General features: G+C 45.4%; 2 protein-coding genes, 1 non-coding gene and 1 pseudogene across 3 annotated transcripts; 1 reads left to right on the top strand and 3 right to left on the bottom strand.

The window, feature by feature from the left end:
• Positions 1-928: 928 nt before the first annotated feature.
• On the bottom strand, positions 929-2,335 carry LOC140751767 (uncharacterized). The gene has a single exon (XM_073085808.1). It carries the CDS (start codon positions 2,333-2,335, stop codon positions 929-931), a length of 1,407 nt encoding a protein of 468 aa, XP_072941909.1.
• A 105-nt stretch (positions 2,336-2,440) lies between these two features.
• Positions 2,441-6,565, bottom strand: LOC140751765 (uncharacterized). The gene has a single exon (XM_073085805.1). It carries the CDS (start codon positions 6,563-6,565, stop codon positions 2,441-2,443), a length of 4,125 nt encoding a protein of 1,374 aa, XP_072941906.1.
• A 1,991-nt stretch (positions 6,566-8,556) lies between these two features.
• Positions 8,557-14,423, top strand: LOC140751764 (uncharacterized; annotated as a pseudogene).
• A 3,649-nt stretch (positions 14,424-18,072) lies between these two features.
• On the bottom strand, positions 18,073-18,156 carry TRNAL-UAA (transfer RNA leucine (anticodon UAA)). The gene has a single exon. It is a non-coding gene; the product is annotated as a tRNA-Leu (tRNA).
• Between the last annotated feature and the right edge of the window lie 1,595 nt (positions 18,157-19,751).

Genomic DNA, 19,751 nt, shown 5'->3' with positions numbered 1-19,751 from the left:
GTCGTCGCGTCGGGGAGTTGCGCCTGTCCCGTGCCGTAGAGAGGGTAGGTGCGGGGAAGGGGTAACGTGCAATAGAAACAATAATTGACGTGCAATAGAAACAAGAGTGTAGGCCAGCCAAAGCCTCTTCCCTATCCCGACCTAACCCCTACTTCCTCTTCTTGCGCAGGAACGCTTCCGTCTTCAGATTTTCCTTCTTCTTCCCCAGGAGTCTTCTTCTTCTCCAGGAGTCTTCTTCTTCTTCAGGAGTCTTCTTCTTCTTCGGGAGTCTTCTTCTTCTTCAGGAGTCTTCTTCGTATTCTTCTCTGCTGAGACCATGCTTAGGCCGGAAAACTGGTTTTCTGAGCTACCCCAGAGCAATACCGTAAAGAGAGCCGCGCTTTTTTAGGCCCATTTTCGTGTCATTTTCACTTTGGCTGACCTAGTTTTCACCCTTTCTTTATTAATTTCCCAAAATTTACATATATGTATCGTACATCGTTGGAATCCTTATAATTAGCCCTATCTAACTACATAAGTTACATTTCCATCCCTAAATTAGTTACGAAGTTATTCCCGAAAATATTACAAAAATGTACAAGTTACGTCATTTCACATGTAAATAATCCTAATTATCTCGAAATTATCATAATTGATTCTTACTATTCTTACATCAATATGAAGCTAGAAACATATTCTAGGAGATAACACAAACTTTAGAAATATAAAACATGTATAAAACTCAAAAACTTAACCCATAATACAATTTACATAAAAATACCTAAAACCTCAAATAAAATGCTACAAATGCGACCGATAGCGCCATCTACCGTGTCTTATCCTTAAACTTAAAACTTACGTAACTTATTTTTCTCATATAACATATAAAACATATTCAGACAGACATAACAAAACAAGTTAATTACAATTCTTAATTAAATAACTTTAGTTAGTCGCCGACATCCTCCCCCTCGTGCGTAGCACCAACTCCTGACCCGGCGACTCCATGCTCGTGGCTCGACGTGACGACCGCCTCCCCGCAGTCTGGCTCGCTGGTCGATGTTCCACCGCCTGTGTCGTCGACCGCTTGCTCTTCATCACGTCGTGCTGGTACCAGTAGCACCAACTTGGAGCTGGGACGTTTCAACACGCCCCCCGTAGTGCGCACCTCCAATACCCTGGTGCGACCGTCGGGCCCAGGGAAGGTTCGGACCACCTCACCCCTCGGCCAGGCTCCTCGTGGCAGCGTGGAGTCCACTATTAGGACCGTGTCTCCACACTGCAAGTCCCTTGTGGCAGCTCTCGCGTCGACTCTTCTCGGGATCAGAGTTGGAAGATACTCTTTCACCCATCTGCTCCAGAAGTGGTCGGCTAGTCGCTGCGCAGTCCTCCATGTGCGCCGGCCGGTGAGGTCTTCGTCGGTGAATGTCCCCAATCTTGTGCCGCAGGATCTCCCAATTAAGAAGTGATTGGGAGTGAGGGCACCTTCTTCGTTGTCTTCGTCGGCTTCGATAAGAGGTCTTGAGTTCACCAGGTGCTCCGCCTCCAGTAGCAGAGTGTGCAGGACTTCTTCCTTGGGATGCCTTTCCTTGAGGGTGACCGCCAAGGCCGTTTTGATGGAACGGACCAGGCGCTCCCATGCCCCGCCCATGTTCGGAGCCCCAGGTGGTATGAATTTCCACCTGATGCTCATCCGCTCGGCTGTGGTGATGAGGTCTTCTTTGTTGAGGCTGGCGAGGGCTTCTTGAAGTTCCTTGTTGGCCCCCACGAAGTTGGTGCCGTTGTCGCTGAAGATCGTCTTCGGCATCCCCCTTCTTGCTGCCATTCTTCGTAGCGCCAGGATCATGGAGTCCGTTGACAGAGATGCTGCCAATTCCACGTGGTCGGCTCTGGTTGTGAGGCACGTAAACAGAGCGCCCCACCTCTTCTCATGACACCGACCCACCGTGATGCCCATGGGCCCGAAGTAGTCCACGGCGGTGCATGTGAACGGCGGTTCTCCATGCCGCAACCGTTCCAGCGGGAGATTCCCCATCGGCTGGAGTTGTGGCGTGCTGCGGTATACCTTGCACCACTGACACCGATGAACCGTCGCCCTCACCGCAGACCGTAGTCCCAGGATCCAGTAGCGCTGCCTCAACTCGTTGATCACCGTCGCGTGGTTACCATGGTTGAATACTTCATGGTAGTACGCGATGAGCAGTCTGGTGATGTGATGCTTGCTGTCTAACAACACAGGTTTCTTATCTTGCCGAGTGTGTTTTGCCGCGTCGATTCTTCCTCGGAGTCGTAGTAGTCCATCTTCCATGACGACATCCAGTTTCTTAAGCCTGCTATTCTTCTCGAATGGCTTCATCTTCTTGACGCAGCGTACTTCATCTTGGAAGCTCTCTTCTTGGCTTCTTCGTAATAGGATCTTTTCGGCTTCTTTTATTTGGTCGGGTTCGAGGGGAATGAATCTTCATTCTTGGGTGTTCTTGTTCACGGGCTTCATTGCTACCTTGGCTTTCTTCTTATTCCTTTTCCAGGTAGGATCTTTACGCTCAGACTTGCGGGACACGTTCACAGCGTGTTTCTTCTTTCGGCACAGGTCGACGAACTGTAGTACCCTCGCGGTCGCTCTTACTAGTCGAGTCCAACTTGAGAACTTGACTGGGTTCGGAGTCGGATGCCGATCAACGGGCTTCGTTGCCCCCACAGTTGACCTCTCCTTCTCTTCTCCCGTGAGCTCCGCCTTGAAGGTACGTGGTTCCGGCCAATATTCCTCCTCTTGTGCTAGGAACGAAGGTCCGTTGAACCATCTGTGTCCGCTCCCGAAGTCCTTGGGCACGTCCCTCGTTGCGTCGTCAGCTGGGTTTTGAGCTGTAGGAACCCAGCGCCATTCCTGAGGTTTTGTTGTGTCTTCAATCTCTGCCAACCGGTGTGCTACGAAAGGCTTGAAGGTCCTTGGGTCAGACTTGATCCAGGATAGTACGGTGCTGGAGTCGCTCCAATACGTCTTCTTTGCGATCTTGATGTCCAGCTCCTCTTCAATCGATCGCGCCATCCTGGATCCCAGCAGCGCCGCTTGCAGCTCCAATCTAGGGATGGACACCGGTTTCAATGGGGTAACTCTTGCCTTACCCGCCAACAAAGACACTCGGTGACCACCCTCTTCGTCGCGTTGCCTTAGGTAGATCGCGCAGGCGTAAGCTTGTTCACTTGCATCGACGAATATGTGAAGCTCCCCCTCGGTGTCGGACTGCGCGACGCACCTTGGCACCCGAAGATCCTTAAGCAGTTGCAGGCTGCCCAAGTAGTCTGTCCAGATCTTATTGTCTTCCTCCGTGATGTGGTCATCCCATCCGACGCCGCTCCTCCAAATGCTCTGGATAAGCTTCTTCCCTTGGATGAGCACCGGCGATGCTAGCCCCAATGGGTCGAATGTTGACATCACGGCACTGGTGACCTCCCGCTTGGTTGGAGTTCTTACTTGTTTGACCACTTCTTCATGCACATTGCGAAGACACGTCCTAAACCCAATTTCATCGCCCCCGGTGAACCACCTTAAACCCAATGTTTTCTCTTCTTTGGTTCCCAATTCAACTTCGTTACTGTTTCCCTCCGGAGTGAGCTTCTTTAATACATCTTCACTGTTGGATGCCCAACCCCTTAACTGGAACCCGGCCTTCTTGTGGATGAGGTCTACCTGGCTGGCTATCTTGACCGCTTCTTGTTGTGTCCCAAAGCTGTGAAGGTAATCGTCCAAATAATGATTACGCTCAATCGCCCTTGCTGCCTCGGGATACTCGTCTTGGTGCTCGGTCGCGTTCTTATTCTTGACGAAGATAGCCGCACTCGGAGAACAGGCGGCGCCGAAGATGACCGAAGTCATCCTATACTCCTTCGGTGTTCCGCTCCGTTGACTTCCCCTCCACAAAAACCGAAGACTGTCTCGATCCTCTTCTCTTATCTTTACTTGTAAAAACATTTCCTTGATGTCTGCTACCACTGCGATTGGCTTCTGACGGAACCGCAGTAAAACTCCAAATAATGACTGCAACAGATCTGGTCCCGGCAGCAGCTCGTCATTGAGACTCTTCCCTTGACACTTGGCAGCAGCATCAAAAACCAGCCTTATTTTCTTCTTGGTGGGGTGCGTAACGGCGAAATGAGGCAGGTACCATTTCTTCGTGGACGTGGATTCGTGTTGAACTTCTTCTGCGTACCCACTATCAAGGAGATTCTTCACTTGACTCTCATACTCCTGCTTCAGTGCCGGATCCCCATCCAGTTTCTTCTCGATGTTTCTTAACCGGTTTTCCGCTTGCTTGTAATTGTCAGGCATTTTCCCTTCCTTGTTTTTCCATAGCAAGCCGGTCTCGAAGCGCCCATTGTCCAATCTCTTTGTCGTTTCTTCTAAAATTGCCAGAGCCCTTTCTTCTATGTCTGTGGTCGGTCGACGTGGTTGGATCCCCAACGATTCCACGGCGAAATGTTCCTTGATGACCTTTTCTAAATCCTCTTCATTAGAAGACACGTGCGCGCAGGTTACGAAGTTCACAGGTCTTGATGCTGCTCCATCGGACCCGTGTAGCACCCACCCTAGGTAGGTCAATGATGCTACGGGTTGACCTCTTTTCCCCTTGCGTGTGGCTCTGGACACGATGAGCTCCCAATTGTCTTGTCCGATTAACAACTTGGGTGACTCTTCTTCATAATACAATTGTTTCGACATTGGCTTGAGATGAGCGCATTCTTCAATTCTTCTTATTTCCAACCTCTGAGGCGTCAGGTTGATGTCATCTATCGTGCGGGCCCCAGAGAGGGTTCTCTTCTTGATCTGGTGCATTCCCTTCAATCTGACGTTGACCTTCATTGAATCTTGCTTGGAGATGGTCTTCCCACCTACGGTCTCCAAGGTGAGTGCTTCCACGGGTCCCTTGAGGCCGATTTGTCTTGCAACCGCAGAGTCAAGAAGCGTGACAGTTGACCCCTCATCCAATAACGCCAGGATCCGGGCAGCTCCCTTCGGTCCATATAGCTCAACAGGAACCATCTTCAAATATGCCTTCGCTGTCCTTGCAGTGTTCACCGGGAGCATGACGTTATTCGCAATTTCTTTCTTCTCTTCGGGCTTCGGGTGATCCCATCGTTCTTCATGAAGCACGAAGTGATGCCACCGCTTACATGTCTTGCACGGTGGACGCCGACATGTTTCCTTCCGATGTCGTCCTTGGAGACACTTAAAACACATCTTCGACTTGGTAGCGACGTCCCACCGTTCCTTCATTGGCAGCTGTAGAAATTTGCGACACTCGAAGAGGTGATGCTCGTACTGGCAATGTGGACAGGTCTTCTTTTCTTCCAGTTGTTTGGACGTGGTGTTTGTGAATTGACGTCTGGGAGGCTGGCGCGGCTGCTGCGTAGTCTCCTGCGTCGCGTATGGTCCACACCGGTCCGCTTCCCTGTTGAGGAACTTCATTAAATGCACCAGGTCTGGATCTTGATCTTCTGCGTCGGCGGCGAAGTCGTACCACCGATACTGCAATACCGCCGGCATCTTGCTTACGATAATCCTTACCATTTCCGGTGAGTGTAGATACTGCGGTCTTCTTAGCCCCCGTATTGTCGCGACGGTGTTGTTCACTCGACTGGCGAACACGCAGATGTCGCGCGCATTTTCGTTGATCCTAGGAAGATTCTTTACCTTTTCCAGTTCCATCAGGATCAGGGCTTCTGGTCTTCCAAACCTTCGACGAAGAGCTTCTATTACTTCTTCAGGAGGGCACTCTGAATATAATAGGCTCTTGATAGCCTCCCTTGCCGTGCCCTTAATTGACCGCCGCAGCCGCGCCATATTCTGTGCATCCGTAAACAGCGGTGCGGTGTCCTCATATACCGTCCTGAAGGCGATCCATTCTTCGCTTCTTCCATCGAAGTCGGGTAATTCATGTACGTAGTTAGGTTGCGATGCATTCCTCGGAGCAACACTAATGGCCTTCATGATGGCCTCAGCCAATTCCTTGGTCCCGTTGCTTGAAGGTTCCGCTTGGTCTTCAGGCTTGACGATAGTGACTGGAGGTTGACTGGCTCGCCCCTCCCCGGACGCTCCCAGTCGGTGCCCCTCCCCGGACACCTCCCCCTGATGCCCCTCCCCGGACATCCTCTCCATCGTCGACTGCACCCATGTGTGGATGTTCGCGTTATGCGACCAGTCTTCATCCTCGACCTCGGACTCTTCATTCTCCACCTGGACCAGCTCCCACTGCGCCTTGGCGAGTTCTGCAGCTGCTTTTGCTTCTTCCAGCTGTCGGCGCGCCAATTCCAGTTTGGCTTCCATCTCCCGACGTTTCGTCGACTTCACCGACCGCGTTTTCCGGGTTCCAGCTGTTGCAGCAGTTGGAGCAGCTGGAACACCTGGAGCAGCTGGAACAGTCGCCAAGGTGCCTGAAGTGACTCTAGACTCATATGTTGTAAGCGTACCCTCAGTTACGGTGCCCGATGTCCCCGAAGAGTCAGTTGTCCCCTGCGCGCTGTCCGTGACGCGGGGTGCAGTCGACTGGTTCGGCGACGAGGTTCTCCTCTGGCTCCGTGTGACTGGCATGGCGGCGTCAGTAACCCGACGATATGACGACTAGCACGATGATCCGGCTCGAAGGACCAGCTGTTGTCGCGGGGCGCTATGTGTTCGGCGGTGTGGTGGTATGCCACGCCGCCACCTAACCTGCGACCGTATAGGGGTGCGGGCGTGATGTTGTACGGACGGCCTTCTTCCGTCCGGCGCCGGAAGCCCGCTCGTGGTGATAGTCGTCGCGTCGGGGAGTTGCGCCTGTCCCGTGCCGTAGAGAGGGTAGGTGCGGGGAAGGGGTAACGTGCAATAGAAACAATAATTGACGTGCAATAGAAACAAGAGTGTAGGCCAGCCAAAGCCTCTTCCCTATCCCGACCTAACCCCTACTTCCTCTTCTTGCGCAGGAACGCTTCCGTCTTCAGATTTTCCTTCTTCTTCCCCAGGAGTCTTCTTCTTCTCCAGGAGTCTTCTTCTTCTTCAGGAGTCTTCTTCTTCTTCGGGAGTCTTCTTCTTCTTCAGGAGTCTTCTTCGTATTCTTCTCTGCTGAGACCATGCTTAGGCCGGAAAACTGGTTTTCTGAGCTACCCCAGAGCAATACCGTAAAGAGAGCCGCGCTTTTTTAGGCCCATTTTCGTGTCATTTTCACTTTGGCTGACCTAGTTTTCACCCTTTCTTTATTAATTTCCCAAAATTTACATATATGTATCGTACATCGTTGGAATCCTTATAATTAGCCCTATCTAACTACATAAGTTACATTTCCATCCCTAAATTAGTTACGAAGTTATTCCCGAAAATATTACAAAAATGTACAAGTTACGTCATTTCACATGTAAATAATCCTAATTATCTCGAAATTATCATAATTGATTCTTACTATTCTTACATCAATATGAAGCTAGAAACATATTCTAGGAGATAACACAAACTTTAGAAATATAAAACATGTATAAAACTCAAAAACTTAACCCATAATACAATTTACATAAAAATACCTAAAACCTCAAATAAAATGCTACAAATGCGACCGATAGCGCCATCTACCGTGTCTTATCCTTAAACTTAAAACTTACGTAACTTATTTTTCTCATATAACATATAAAACATATTCAGACAGACATAACAAAACAAGTTAATTACAATTCTTAATTAAATAACTTTAGTTAGTCGCCGACAATAAGTTTGAAATTGTTTACTTAATTTATAGTTAATAATAGTTCATAAGTTGTAATAAATAAAGACTTCATTATTCGTAACACACGATCAGCTGATTAATATTGTATAGTTCAATGGCCGACGCTAAACAGCTGACTCCAACTCGATCAGCTGATCATAGCAGTAAGACGTAGTTACGTAAACAGCTGATAGTTTTTAATGTAATTTATTGATGTTTTTATTATGTTTGAATAGTGTTTTACTTATGTTTTATTGTTAATAGTATATAATAGGATTTAATAGGATAGGGAAAATAGATAATAGTTTAAGTTTTGTAAATGTATTAAAATAAATATTTCGTAATAGTTTATAGGGCATAGGTATAGGTGTCAATTATAATAGGTTTTGCAATAGTTTAGGTTTTAATAGAAGTTTAAATAGAAATATGTAAATTCCTAAACAAACTAAATAGATTATTATTATTATTATTGTGAATCCTCGATTCAAGGCCACAGTTTGAACAGGTTCGTACAGGTCCGTACAGGTTTAGACATAGAATAACGGGAAATGGTTGTAATTGGCCAAAAGGCCTATATTCCTGCCTAAACCTGCTTCTAGTTGTGGTACTTGAGTCGGGGATATAAATAGGCCAGATTTTCAAATTTTCATTCAGTACTGGCAACAGACCTATGGAACAAAGGAATAAATGGAACAAGAGTAAAACAAGGGATTTCAATTCTTCCAACCCAGCAATTATAGTAATGTGCCCCTGCACATTTAATGGTCCTTCGAGCCGGATATTGAAGAAATTGAAGAATAGTGAGTAATATTATCGTTCCAATTGTCATTTTTGTGTATTAGCAAGAAGAATGCCGATCACACGCTCCGTGGGAAAAGAACGCCGAGACTCGACGGAAACGAAGCCCTCCTCGTCTGACGCGACCACTGGGACCTCCGCTACGGGAACAACAGAAACGTCGGCCACGGGAACCACCGCGACCGACACTACTGGGGGAACCTCCGCTACAGACACGTCCGTCACGACGAAGGGTACAGTAGCGTCAGTGGCCACTGGCACCACGATGGCCAGGCCGGCTGCGACCATTTTCAAGAATCCCGTCGAGCTCACCGCCAGTACTGATTCACCTACAGTGATACAGAAGCCTTCAGAAGCACATAGTCAGCATGGTTCGCGCGCTCCGAGTCGACGCGCCGGATCCACGCGTTCAAGGGCAAAGGCTTACAAGGTGGCCAAGGCCAAAGAAGAACTGATACGTCTGCAAGTGGAACTTGCAACAGCACGCCTCGCCGTTATAGAAGCAGAAGACGACGATGACGACGTCTCCGAGTACTCAAAAACAGAAGCCGACACCAGGGTCGACGACTGGTTGGAACAGCAAGCGCAACCGAGGCTAGCCATAGCCGACGAGCCGCACCTACCTCTCCGCGAAATAGAAACAGAAATAGAAGCCATCACGGAAGAGACAAGGCCGGTTCAACAGAATAATAGTACAGCGCACCATACCCAACCAGATCCGCGAGTACATACAACGGCGGGAGCTCAAGCACCGGCGGGAGTCCACGCGCAGCCAGACTTCTCTCAACTTACGTCAGCGATAACACAGGCCATCAAAGCTAGCCAGCGGTCCTCAAAGTTTGTTGAATTACCGACTTTTAACGGTAATTATCAGGACTGGCTACCTTTTAGAGCAGCATATATGGAAACAGAAGAGTCTTTTTCAATAGTAGAAAATATTAATAGGTTAAGAAGACATCTAATAGGAAGAGCTAAGGAAGCAGTTGAAAGCTTATTGATCACCAACGCGCACCCATCCGATGTTATGAAGACCTTGGAAATGAGATTCGGTAGATCGGAGATGATAGCAATGGCCGAAATAGACACATTGAGAACACTGCCGCGCCTCTGCGAGTCGCCTAGGGATATTTGCGTGTTCTCTACTAAGGTTACAAACGCCGTGTCTACACTTCGGGCATTGAAATGCGTCTACTATCTCTACAATCCGGAGGTATCTAAGGTAATGGTGGACAAGCTTACTCCTACTTTACGTTACAGATATTACGACTTTGCTGCAACACAACCGAAAGAAGAGCCTGACTTATTGAAGTTTGAAAAATTTATGAAGAGAGAAGCTGAGCTGTGCGGACCCTATGCACTCCCCGAACAGATGGCACCGCCGATGTATAGTAATAGACGTCCTCAGAAGACACATACAGTATTAGAAAAGCAGTCTACAGTTATACAGAAATGCCCCGTATGTGAAGAAACAGGTCACATCGCGACGGACTGCAAACAGTTTAAAGAAGCAAACGAAAGCACAAGATGGGATATAGCAAAGAAGAAACGACTATGCTTTCGGTGTCTACGCTTCAGAAACAAGACTCACAACTGCCGAACAAAGCCGTGTGGTATTAATAGTTGTAAGTATTTTCATAACAGGTTACTACACTTCAACAGAACAGAAAAGGCAGAAACAGAAGATAGGTCAACAGAGGTCATCAACTCCGCGTGGACTACAGCCAGACCTACAAAGAAGCAAACTTTTTTGAAAATAATCCCGGTGCAGGCAACAGGTCCCAAGAATACGGTCAACACTTACGCGTTATTGGACGATGGATCTACAGTTACGCTGATAGACGACAGCCTTGCCTACGAAATAGGGGCAAAGGGACCCATCGACCCATTACGTATAGAAGCAATCAACGAGTTGAAAACAGCTGAAACGAAGTCAAGAAGAGTTAGCATCACACTCAACGGGTTGAACAATCACACAGCAAGCATTCAAGCGAGAACTATCAAGAACCTGCACGTGTCGCCGCAGGAAATAGCAAGACAACAGATTGAAGAATGTGAACACTTGCGAGATCTTAGCGACGTACTTTCCTATGAAGATGCGAAGCCTACCATACTCATCGGTCAAGACAACTGGCATCTCCTTCTAGCATCAAGAGTGAGAAGGGGAAAGAAGAACCAACCGGTAGCGTCTCTCACGCCACTTGGGTGGGTACTTCACGGAAGCCACAACCGAATTATTGGACGTACCGCTAACTTCGTGTCACACATTACAGAAGCGCCGCAGGAAGATAAGCTTGAAGATCTCATGAAGCATTACTTCGCAATGGACTCGCTATGCATCAACCCAAAGAAGCCACAGTCGGACCCTGAAGAGCAAGCCTTACGTATCTTAAAGAAAAATACAACCCAAACAGAAGAAGGAAGATACGAAACCGCTCTACTATGGAAAAGAGAAGAGGTCGACTTGCCTAACAACTACGACAACTCGTTGACACGTCTTATGCACATAGAAAAGAAGCTTGACCGTAATTCTCAATTAAAACAGAAGTATACAGAACAGATGGACGCGCTTATCAAGAAAGGATACGCCGAGCCTGCACCGAGGACGAAGACTCCCAATAGAACTTGGTATTTACCGCACTTCGCGGTAGTGAACCCAATGAAGCCAGATAAACTCCGAGTGGTACACGACGCCGCAGCGAAGACTAAGGGTGTCGCACTCAACGACTTGCTGTTGAAAGGTCCAGATCTACTGCAATCACTTCCAGGGGTCGTGATGAAGTTCCGACAGCATATGGTTGCAGTAACAGCTGACATTAAGGAAATGTTCATGCAAGTGAAGTTGAGAACAGAAGACAGAGACGCTCTTAGGTACCTGTGGCGAGGGAACCGTCGTGACGATCAACCACCCGAGGAGTATAGAATGACATCACTCATCTTCGGAGCTTCAAGTTCGCCGTCAACAGCAATATTCGTCAAGAACTTGAACGCTAAGAAGTATGAAGAGACCGAGCCAGAAGCAGCCTCCGCCATTATAGAGAAGCATTACGTCGACGACTACCTGGACAGCTTCAGAAGCCTCGAAGAAGCCATACGTATCACTTCAAGCGTGCGTGATATACATAGAAGAGCTTGCTTCGAGTTGAAACAATGGAAGTCCAACACGCCCGCGCTACTACGAGCACTAGGGGAACAGGAGTCGTCACAGAAAATAGAACTCTATAAGGCGGGAGAGCAGCTGGAACGTGTGTTAGGAATCGTATGGAGACCGGATACAGACGAACTTACCTTCAACCTCAATTTAACGCGTGTGCCTCGTGAACTTATAGATGGGAAAACACCGACGAAGAGAGAAGCCCTACGTATAGTTATGTCGCTTTTTGATCCGTTAGACTTTGCTTCACCAGTTACTATAAGAGCTAAGCAGATTTTACAGGAACTCTGGCGGCGTGGGACATCGTGGGACGAGAAAATAGAAGATCACATAGCGGAACAGTGGCGCGACTGGATGGTACATTTGAGAAGCCTCTCGAATATAGCAATACCAAGAAGATACCTACAGTACAGCGACGCTACATCCCTTCAGCTCCACGTGTTCACCGACGCCAGCGAGTCAGCCTACGCAGCGGTATTGTATTGGAGAGCAACGGCACCCAACGGCGACGTCAGTATATCACTAATTATGTCCAAGGCCAAGGTGGCACCTTTAAAGTTAACATCTATACCTAGGTTAGAGTTACAAGCTGCAGTGATGGGAACTCGCCTCGCCGACGCCGTCGTTAAAGAACATCAACGAAAGCCGGACTCAAGAACGTTCTGGACGGACAGCCGCACAGTACTCTCATGGATCAAGGCTGGTTCGCGCTCTTACAAGTCGTATGTGGCACATCGCATAGCGGCTATAGAAGAAGGTACAAAGGTAAGTGAGTGGCGCTGGGTGCCAACGAAGTCCAACGTGGCGGACGATGCCACAAGAAATGTCCCAATAGGGTTCAATAAGAACCACAGGTGGTATAGGGGACCGGACTTCCTACACGAGGATTCGAGCACCTGGCCAATAGAAAATTCTGCGTCGTATCCATCAGAACCTACAGGTGAAGAAAGAACACACAACATAGTAACAGAACGAGGTCTGAAGCTGGCTGAAGGTCTACCGGAGGTGTCTAGATTTTCAAATTGGGATAGATTACGTTTCACTACAGCAAGGGTTTTACAGTTTATACAGCTTTGCAGGACGTCTAAACAGCGGGTCAATTACAAGAGGACTAGACGAAACGCTCAAGCGGACCCCGACTGGCGACGTCAAAAGAAGACACCGGTGGCTCCACAGAAGTTACAGCATCGCTCACCACCGACTCTGCGGTGATGGCGCTCCGGCGGATGATGGCGCGCCGTGGACGTCCGGCGCAAATATGGTCGGACAACGGCACCAACCTGAGGGGCGCTGACAAGGAACTACGGCAGGCGATCGACGCAGCTACAGCGGAGGAGGCTGCTAAGAAGATCATCTCGTGGCGATTCATCCCACCTGGCGCGCCCTTCATGGGAGGCGCGTGGGAAAGGCTCGTGCGCTCCGTGAAAACTGCACTGCAAGCAACGCTTCACGAACGACATCCAGCAGAAGAAGTCCTCACGACGCTCCTGGCAGAGGTGGAATATACAGTGAACAGCCGACCTCTCACCCACGTGTCAGTGAGCGCCGAGGACCCAGAAGCGCTTACACCGAACCATTTCCTACTCGGCGGGAACGGAAGAGTATCGACCCCGGGAGAGTTCAACGACCGCGACACCATATGCAAAAACAGCTGGCGTGCCGCGCAGAGATTAACCGACATATTCTGGACAAGATGGCTTCGAGAGTACCTTCCTGAGCTTCAACACCGGCGGGAGCCCCACGGAAGAGGGGCAACAGTGAAGATCGGCGACTTAGTACAAATATTGGATAGTAACCTACCTAGGAACATATGGGTTCGAGGTCGGGTCATCGCAACATTTCCGGGTCCAGACAACATAGTAAGAACAGTCGACGTGGCAACCAAGGGAGGAGTTCTACGCCGGCCAGTGAGGAAGCTGGTAGTGCTGCCTATAGAAGACGTCGCCCCAGCACCGACAGAAGATGCAACACAGCTGCACGGCGGGAGAAATGTGCGGGACGACGCGAACAGCTGACTCAAGATTCGACGTAATTATAAGTTTGAAATTGTTTACTTAATTTATAGTTAATAATAGTTCATAAGTTGTAATAAATAAAGACTTCATTATTCGTAACACACGATCAGCTGATTAATATTGTATAGTTCAATGGCCGACGCTAAACAGCTGACTCCAACTCGATCAGCTGATCATAGCAGTAAGACGTAGTTACGTAAACAGCTGATAGTTTTTAATGTAATTTATTGATGTTTTTATTATGTTTGAATAGTGTTTTACTTATGTTTTATTGTTAATAGTATATAATAGGATTTAATAGGATAGGGAAAATAGATAATAGTTTAAGTTTTGTAAATGTATTAAAATAAATATTTCGTAATAGTTTATAGGGCATAGGTATAGGTGTCAATTATAATAGGTTTTGCAATAGTTTAGGTTTTAATAGAAGTTTAAATAGAAATATGTAAATTCCTAAACAAACTAAATAGATTATTATTATTATTATTGTGAATCCTCGATTCAAGGCCACAGTTTGAACAGGTTCGTACAGGTCCGTACAGGTTTAGACATAGAATAACGGGAAATGGTTGTAATTGGCCAAAAGGCCTATATTCCTGCCTAAACCTGCTTCTAGTTGTGGTACTTGAGTCGGGGATATAAATAGGCCAGATTTTCAAATTTTCATTCAGTACTGGCAACAGACCTATGGAACAAAGGAATAAATGGAACAAGAGTAAAACAAGGGATTTCAATTCTTCCAACCCAGCAATTATAGTAATGTGCCCCTGCACACTTTTCATGCATTTGAAGCACATCTTGTTGTCCTTTGCCCACTTCCATCGCTCGTTGACGTCGAGTGCTTTGAGTTTATCGCACTCAGTAGTGTAGTGTCCCCCAGTTGGACACATGAAGCATTTTCTTTCTTCCGGTTGACTTTCCCCCGCAGTGTATACGATCTTGGTAGCAACCCGCTTTGGTGCTACTTCTCTTCTGACGGGTACCGGAACGCTTCGCTTCGTTGTGTGGGTGTACCTTATCATAAGGTCCGCTTCGGCCATTAAAAACTCGGAGAGTACTATCATTTCATTATCTTCCATGATGCGTGCTTCGTTATTGGCTGCGTACTCCGCCCATTTGCTTATGAGATGAGGACTCAGTTTGTCCATTACGTCTCGAACGAGTAGCGGGTTTCGTAGGTAGCCTCTTCTATCTATACTTTTTATCGTATAGACAATATTTTGAATCTTCACCGCGAACTCATACAGATCGGTGCTCGCGCTCCCTAATTTCGGGATCTTTTTGAGCTCTTCCATGGCCCGATCTATTATGAATTCCGGTCTTCCATATTTCATCTCTAATGTGCGCATGATGATATCTGGGTTAGATGCGGTGAATAGCTGTGACAGCACGGTTTCTCTCGCTTCCCCTCGCAGGCTGTTTCGCAGTCGAAGGAGATTTTCCGTTGGAGAGAACTTAAAGAGTCTTGTAGAATCTTCCATGGCGGCCTTATACGGTAGCCACTCGGCGACGGCTCCCGTGAATATAGGTAGTTCCGCTGTTTGGCGAGGCAACGGTCTTGAGGCGACTAGTTTTTCTAAGGTGTCGGCTAGCCGTTGAATGCCTTGGAATTTCGCGTTCTCCCCCCGTTGCTTACTAACGGGAGGGCGAACCTCTTCCGGTTCTTCCCTGTATTTCGTCGCCGTTGGTTGTTCCATGCTTCTATCCACCCAGTCTTGTACCCTTTCGTTGCATGAGCTCGCCGCATATTCAGATTCGGCTTCGATTGCAGTCATTTCGGCGGCTAATCTCGATTTGATTAGCTTTTCTTTCATAAGTAGCCGCTCCTCTTCTATAGCCGCGAGTTCTTTCTCCGCTTCGTATTGTGCCATCTTCATACGTGCGTCGATGCTTCGATTTGAAGTGTTACTGCGAGCGGTGTGTGCCGGCGACGTAGGTCTCCGCACCGGCGATGTAGGTCTCCGCACCGGCGATGAAGTTTCACGCCTTGGTGGCGTGCTAGCTGGTCGTGCAGGTGGCCCCATGACGGACGTCCGCGTTGACGTCGCTGGTGCTGTCTCTCTCGCCCCTTCTGGCGGAGAGTGCTCCATCCTTTTTTCTTGGGAATTTCCTGCGACCGTCGACGGCGACTGCGGAGAATCTTCATAAATTCGGTGTAGCGATGGCCCTGGCGCACCCTTAGCGCCCGGGGCTGCTTCTGACTCGCTGTACCCCGATTCGGAGCGAACACGACCCCTTGTGTTCATTGCGATCGGCGTATTCATCTTGAGTCTTCTTTAAATCCGGCTTCTCGAAGGACCAATGTAGATTATGGGTCTTCAAATAAAACTCCAACTTGAATCTTCAGTTCTTCTCTTCTTGTTTTTATTCCGAGGCGTACACACTTTTCCATACAAAAAGGCGAGCTTAAGTACTTATTTTGGGTACCGCAACAGGCGCAGGCTCAGTCAGCAACCGCGTCCTATTGCCGTCCCTTTCTAACATAGCCTGTCTTACTCTTACAATTCTATGCTTACACTCTATTGCTATCCTACTCTTACATATCTATTCTTATTACGTAGGACTTATATCTATTGCAATAAAATGTCTTATTTACATAGTCTTAATTACATACACAAGTTACATTAATCAACATTTACATTTAAATTCTTAGGCCGTTGTCGTCCGTAATATTGCCCTTGGTCCTTGTAGCTAGGGACCAGAATAGCGCAACGGTATTTGCTGTCTGTCGTATGAGGCCATTAAAAAGTTGCACAGTAAGAGTAAGAGTTTGGACTATCTAACCAGTGACATGGGGAAGGACTACTATGTGTGTGGCTGTGTATTATCGTAGACATATGGACTCTATGGTATGGGCAACTCTAAAAAGACGCTAGTGCGGTCAATTGAAGTCCCGGGGTCTTTGTTATTGTTAATTCTACCATTTTATATGGTTAAACCTACCGAACAGTAAATAAACCTCCTTCATCTTTACCTGTGGACATTTGTAGTACAAAAATCGCTATATTACATCACGGTCTTCGAAGGAATTTATTTCCCTCTCTATATACTATATGACATAATATGTTATTTTTTATACTTAGTTACGCAATGACTTACGTGAATATATGTAATAATTTTAGAAATATATATATATATATATTGTAAAAGGTAATAAAAAATCCTTAATATGTGGTACCACAATGGCAAGCTTCTAGATGTTTTTTATCCATAAATATTATAGACTGTAAAATAACATTATGACATTACCCGTTACTTAAATACGAGGCTAAAAGAAGTAACTTTAACACTGTAAAACGTATAACTAGTACAACATATGAAAAATGGTAGTGAGTTTTCCGATCCGTGCAATCAGTGAATTTTCCCCGATGGCGTGCACTATTTTATTTCCCGAACATCAATAGCTCATCAGATACGTGCACTGCGAGATATTCAGATCAATCAAAAACTTTTACTTACTAATTGGCTATTTGAACATTGAATTTGCTATTTAAGGATTTAAATAAGAGAAATAAATGATTTCGCACGGACGACCTGCAGGAGCGACGACGACGACGAATACAGGAGCTTATTTATAGCGATGTTGTGAAAAGGGTTCGGAGTTCGACCTTCGGTTAGGTAGACCTTTTAATGATGATTTTGTATTTCTGTTTTGTGTTTGTTTGTATCTTCGTGTGGCACTAAGTTGAAACTGAATAAAATGAACAATAATTAAATCAAAACAGTTTAAGGAACCATTTTCTTCGAAAAATAATCCTGCTATGATTTTACCCGTCGCCATAATTTCGGGTAAAAACGCATAATGATAATGTATGTTTATCGTCATTATCAGCCCATTATTGCTCCACTGCTGGACACACTTTTTTATCTCAGGAGTGCAAGTTTCTTCACGACGTTTTCTTTTACAATTACCATAAGTGATAATTTTATTAATTTTGTAATGTAGTTACATAAATGTGAAAAATCAGAACTTGGTGATCAAAGGAAGTATATGGATGGATCCATGTATATGGAGAGAAAAGTAATTATAATACTTGGCGTAGAAATTGTAATTAATATTAGGATTATAATTGCTGTGAGATTAGGTCATTAGTTTTGCCCTAATAATTATACACAAGATACATGATATCATGATTATGTTAATTATAATGAGCTCTGATATTAACTTCATACGTTTAACAATAATTATTAACCAACATAATTAGGTACGTTTTAATATAAATTATTAATTGTATCCGAATTTCAATGCTTAATATTTAATGTCAAAAATTCATATAGTTCCTATACTGCGGAATAAAAAGGAAAGAAAAAATATTTTAGAGATATTTTTAGCAATAATTTTTCAAATGAGATTGTAATTTCATTTTAATGTTATTTTTAGTATTTTATATTAAAAAAAGTCTGTCAGGTGTGGGGTTCGAACCCACGCTCCCTCTCGGGAACCAGAGCTTAAATCTGGCGCCTTAGACCACTCGGCCAACCTGACTTGTAACTATACGGCGAAAATTAGCTTTGATATACTGTTCACCATGGACTCGTTTTGCCTAGAAAAATGGTTATAGCCACCCATGGTCATCAGTACTAGAATTGTGTAGCTCGCGAGTGAGTGATATAAAAGATATATATCTTCACCAAAGAGCTAATCACTCATCAACTCCGACGGATTTGAATTATATCTTTATATCCGCATCACATGGTTTAGTTCATAGATTCAAACGATTCCGGATATAAGATCTTCTTCAACTCAACAGTGTTATACTAGCTCGCGAGTGAGCGATAAGTCAAATGAGCGACTGACTGAGAGTGAGTAGTGAGCCTGATTCGAGTCAAATGCGTTGATTGAGATATATAACAGTTACGGTTACGTATTAAACACTAAATTAAAATATTTTATTGCTAAGAACATGGAAACCGGGATATACAAATAGCGTTGGCTGTGATAATTCATATATAATTTCTTGCCAGTTTTGTATTAATTATAGGAATCAAAAATGTTGTCAAAACATTTTGATCTGATTCTCTGATATACTGATATAAAATGTCGCGTATCTTTACAGAGCTACTGAGCTAAAGTGAGCTATTGAGCTAAAAGAGTGATATATATCACTGAGTTCAAAAGATATATATCACTCTTTTCACTTTAGTGATACATTTTGCGCAACTCTAATCAGTACTGAATATAAATATTGTAAGTAGTGATTTTTGGTGTTTTTCTTTAACTTGACGTTTTTCATTCTACTTTTTCGAGGGTTAATGCTTAGATAATTATAGCCAAATTACTTGAATAATAAAAAAGTTGAACTTCGTTTATTTTTAACGTAAAGATTTTTTTTTTGGTGAAAAGGTGTAGACGTCGGATAACTAAATAAAATACTAATTGGCTAAAAGGCTAAATGATGCGATTAGTCGTCCTCTGGGAGTGGCAATGAACGTGTGATCGAATCCAGGTAGAAGGCTTGTTCTATATGAACTTAGTAAAAATGTCCATGGGCAGCAGTGACTACTTACTCTCACGTTGAGTGCATGCTCTTATATTAGCTACTTCAATCTTGTAAAAATACGCATGACTGCGACAAATTGCTACTGCATAGTCGATTAATCTTATCACCTGTAATACCTACTAGCACATTTTAAACCTAGACTTTAACTGAAAAAAATCCTTAAATACACAAATTTTAGAATTTACTTTAATGCTAATAATAATTAATTACGATAAGTAATTAGTATGCTAGGGTTGTGTAATTTATTTCGCAAATTCATTGTGTACCCAAACAAAATTTGTGTACCGTTCCAAATTATAAAGGTTACTGTTTCTGAATAGCCATCTAAAGACCGAGAGAATCCTGTGGAGGCTTTTCAGAATTAATTTTCAGTGAGCATTAAAATTGTACCTTGAACAGGGGCTTCTAAAGATGTTTTAGTATCACTGCTAAGGTTGAAATGTTGTATATAGAATTTGAAACTTAATGATAATAAATTAAAACGGAAACGTTATATTTAGTCGGATTATATTATTTGTAAAGGTAATATAGCCTTGATGTATACTGCCTTCTACATAGATAGATAACTATAACCGCATAA

This window comes from Epargyreus clarus, unplaced genomic scaffold (genome assembly GCF_041222505.1).
Source record: "Epargyreus clarus isolate Ecla_fem2 unplaced genomic scaffold, WU_Ecla_fem_2.2 ptg000023l, whole genome shotgun sequence".
Taxonomy (NCBI): Eukaryota; Metazoa; Arthropoda; class Insecta; order Lepidoptera; family Hesperiidae; genus Epargyreus; species Epargyreus clarus.
The sequence above is the reverse complement of the archived record's forward strand: the minus strand, read 5'-3'. Positions and strand labels throughout refer to the sequence as shown.

Bases quoted from the DNA above. Each gene is read 5' to 3' on its own strand.
- LOC140751767 (XM_073085808.1), bottom strand. From the start codon at position 2,335: ATGAAGCCATTCGAGAAGAATAGCAGGCTTAAGAAACTGGATGTCGTC.
- LOC140751765 (XM_073085805.1), bottom strand. From the start codon at position 6,565: ATGCCAGTCACACGGAGCCAGAGGAGAACCTCGTCGCCGAACCAGTCG.